This window comes from Gossypium hirsutum, chromosome D05 (genome assembly GCF_007990345.1).
Source record: "Gossypium hirsutum isolate 1008001.06 chromosome D05, Gossypium_hirsutum_v2.1, whole genome shotgun sequence".
In the NCBI taxonomy this organism is placed as follows: domain Eukaryota; kingdom Viridiplantae; phylum Streptophyta; class Magnoliopsida; order Malvales; family Malvaceae; genus Gossypium; species Gossypium hirsutum.
The window spans coordinates 63,686,067-63,688,810 of NC_053441.1; the positions used below are offsets into that span (position 1 = coordinate 63,686,067).

Below are 2,744 nucleotides of genomic sequence, written 5' to 3' on the forward strand. Positions count from 1 at the left end.
ACTTGAACAATTTCACTCGATTTGGCTCGACTTGAATTTTATTTCACTTGACCCGATTCGAAAAAAATTCAAATCGAGTTAGGATGATAAAATAGGATTCACCAATTCAATTAATATGAAAATTTTTCACTCGATTCAATAGATCGCTCACTCCTATCCATAGATGCCAAAGTACTATAATCATGACTAATAATTACTTTAATTCCAATAGGCATGAAAAACTCGTTGATATTAACAATTAAATTAAACTTGACTCTTATGAGTGTTAAAATATCTCTAAAAAATATTTCAAAAAACAATTTTAAAGATACATATTTTAATAAATAATCAATACATTTATAAAATCAAAATAAAAAATAAAATAATTAGTATAAATTTAAACTTAAAATTAAAAATATTAATATTAATAAAACTTTAATAAAAAATAAGTAATAAATTCTAATCTTTAACTAAAAAATAATGTATATAACTCAAATCCATTGAATAAAATTAATTTATTGTTAACTTATGGCATTAAAACACAAAGACTTGTATGGCGTAAATAATTACAATTAAATTAATTTACAAAATATAATGTATTAATCATTCCAAAAACTCTGACCTGTTTTCCACTTTCTTCTGTTTTCCATCTCATTTGTCTCTATTCGTTGGCTTCAACTCCATTCCCTGTTATCCCCAATCATACACAATCTATCTCCATTCCTTTCCCTCAATCTCCCCTTCCTTCTTCATCTCTCCCTTTGATTTCTTTGTCCCAATTCCACCATGTCTGTCTTTGGAGAGGCTGCTCTTTCTGCCTTTTTGGAGCTGTTGTCTGCCAAGTTGCTTGACTCTGTACTCAACTTTGTGGCCGGTCACCGGCAACTCCACCACCAACTCAAGCTGTGGCAATCCATATTACCCGAGATCAAAGCAGTGTTGAACCATGCAGAGGAGAAGCAGATCAAGGACGAGGGTGTGAAGAATTGGTTGGGCGATCTCCAAGACTTAGCTTACGATGTGGATGACATCTTGGACGAGTTCGCTTACCAAGAGTTACGTCTCAAGCTCCAAAAAACTCAAGCACAAGCCAGCTCTAGTAAGGTACGGAAACTCATTCCAACCTGCTGTACTGGTGGTCATTTCTCTCCATTCTCTTTTATGTTCAATGCTAAGATGATTTCAAAGATACAAGCAATCACTGATAGACTGAATAGTTTGAACACTCGAAGAAGTAGTTTGGGGTTCAGTGAGATCATGTCTCAAGGCGTAACTTCCAAGGGAAAGAAACCCAGGCTGCAACCAACTTCCTTGATGGATGGAGCAGTGGAGTATATTGGTAGAGCCAATGAGAAGCAAGAAACGCTTGAGTTGCTCAAAAGTAACAATTCCGATGGAGTTTGTGTCCTTTCCATCCTTGGCATGGGAGGGATGGGGAAAACAACTCTTGCTCAGCTTGTTTATAATGATCCCAGCATTAAGGAGTCTTTTGATCACAAGTCCTGGGTATGCGTTTCTGATGACTTTGATGCTGTTAACATAACAAAGACGATTTTAAGATCCCTCGATGCTGACTCACGTGATGAGAATGACTTGAACTTGCTTCAAGTCAAGTTGAAGGAGAAGTTATCCGGAAAAAGGTTGTTGCTTATTTTAGATGACATTTGGAATGAGAGTTACAGTGATTGGAACATCTTACGGGCTCCATTTGGAGCAGGAACCAAGATTATTGTAACAACTCGACTCCAAAAGGTTTCATCTAATGTCGATTCAGTGAAAGCATTTTACTTGGATAAACTCTCGCATCATGATTGTTTATCCATATTTGCTCAGCATGCATTGAAAGCAAGAAACTTTGATGGGCATCTCCAATTTAAAGAAATTGGAGAGAACATAGTGAGAAGGTGCAACGGCTTACCTTTGGCAGCAAAAGCCATTGGAAGCTTATTACGGACAGTTAAGAATCATAGTGAATGGGAAAAAGTATAATATTCCTCTTTGCAAACTGGTGGATGATTGCTCTTCTTCTGCAAAGGAGGTTTCCTCTTTGCAAACTTTGTCTCTTTCTAACATTTCAAAGTTTAATATTCCAGCAGATAGGACAATGTTAAGGTTTGGAAACTCAGAACATTTTTCAATTGATGGTTGGGAGGAGTTAGCATCTCTATCATGTTTGGGTTCAGTTTAGTTGGACATCGTTTCATTTCCGTTTCGAGTTGTCCTCAACTGCAGTCTTTGGAAGCCAAGGCAGCCGAATTGCAACCTGACAAGATTTCACGTGTTGAATCTATTAGAATATACCCATACCCCATACCTTGCCCATACCTTTCCCATACCTACCCATACTTTGGAAAGGTCAAAGTTATGGGCACCAAATATTTATTTAGTGTTGGGCATGTGAAAATAGCAATTTTTGGTCCCTAAGTGAATAGTGACTTTGCAAGGTGGCCCTTGAATCTCAACTATAAATAGGCCAACCATTGCTCATTCTCATCATCCCACATTTGCCATTCTCTACTTAAGGCATTGTTCTCTCTCCCTATTTGTAAAGTTTCACTTGTATTTTTGGAGTGAAATATATTTGGTAGTGCCCGAGGACGTAGGCAAGATTTGCCGAACCTCGTTAAAATTCTGGTGTTCTTTACTATTTATTGTTCATATTTTGTGAGTGTGATTGTAGTGATTTATTGTGCTATTAAATTACGATAGAGGGATATTCCGGCTAGGAAAGACTTGGTACTTAAGTGATCCTCATGATTCACCTC

General features: G+C 36.8%; 1 protein-coding gene across 1 annotated transcript; it reads left to right on the top strand.

The window, feature by feature from the left end:
• Nucleotides 1–682: 682 nt before the first annotated feature.
• On the top strand, nucleotides 683–2,262 carry LOC121216973 (putative disease resistance RPP13-like protein 1). The gene has a single exon (XM_041092501.1). The coding sequence runs from the start codon at nucleotides 766–768 to the stop codon at nucleotides 1,966–1,968; it is 1,203 nt and encodes a 400-aa protein (XP_040948435.1). The 5' UTR covers nucleotides 683–765; the 3' UTR covers nucleotides 1,969–2,262.
• Nucleotides 2,263–2,744: the final 482 nt, after the last annotated feature.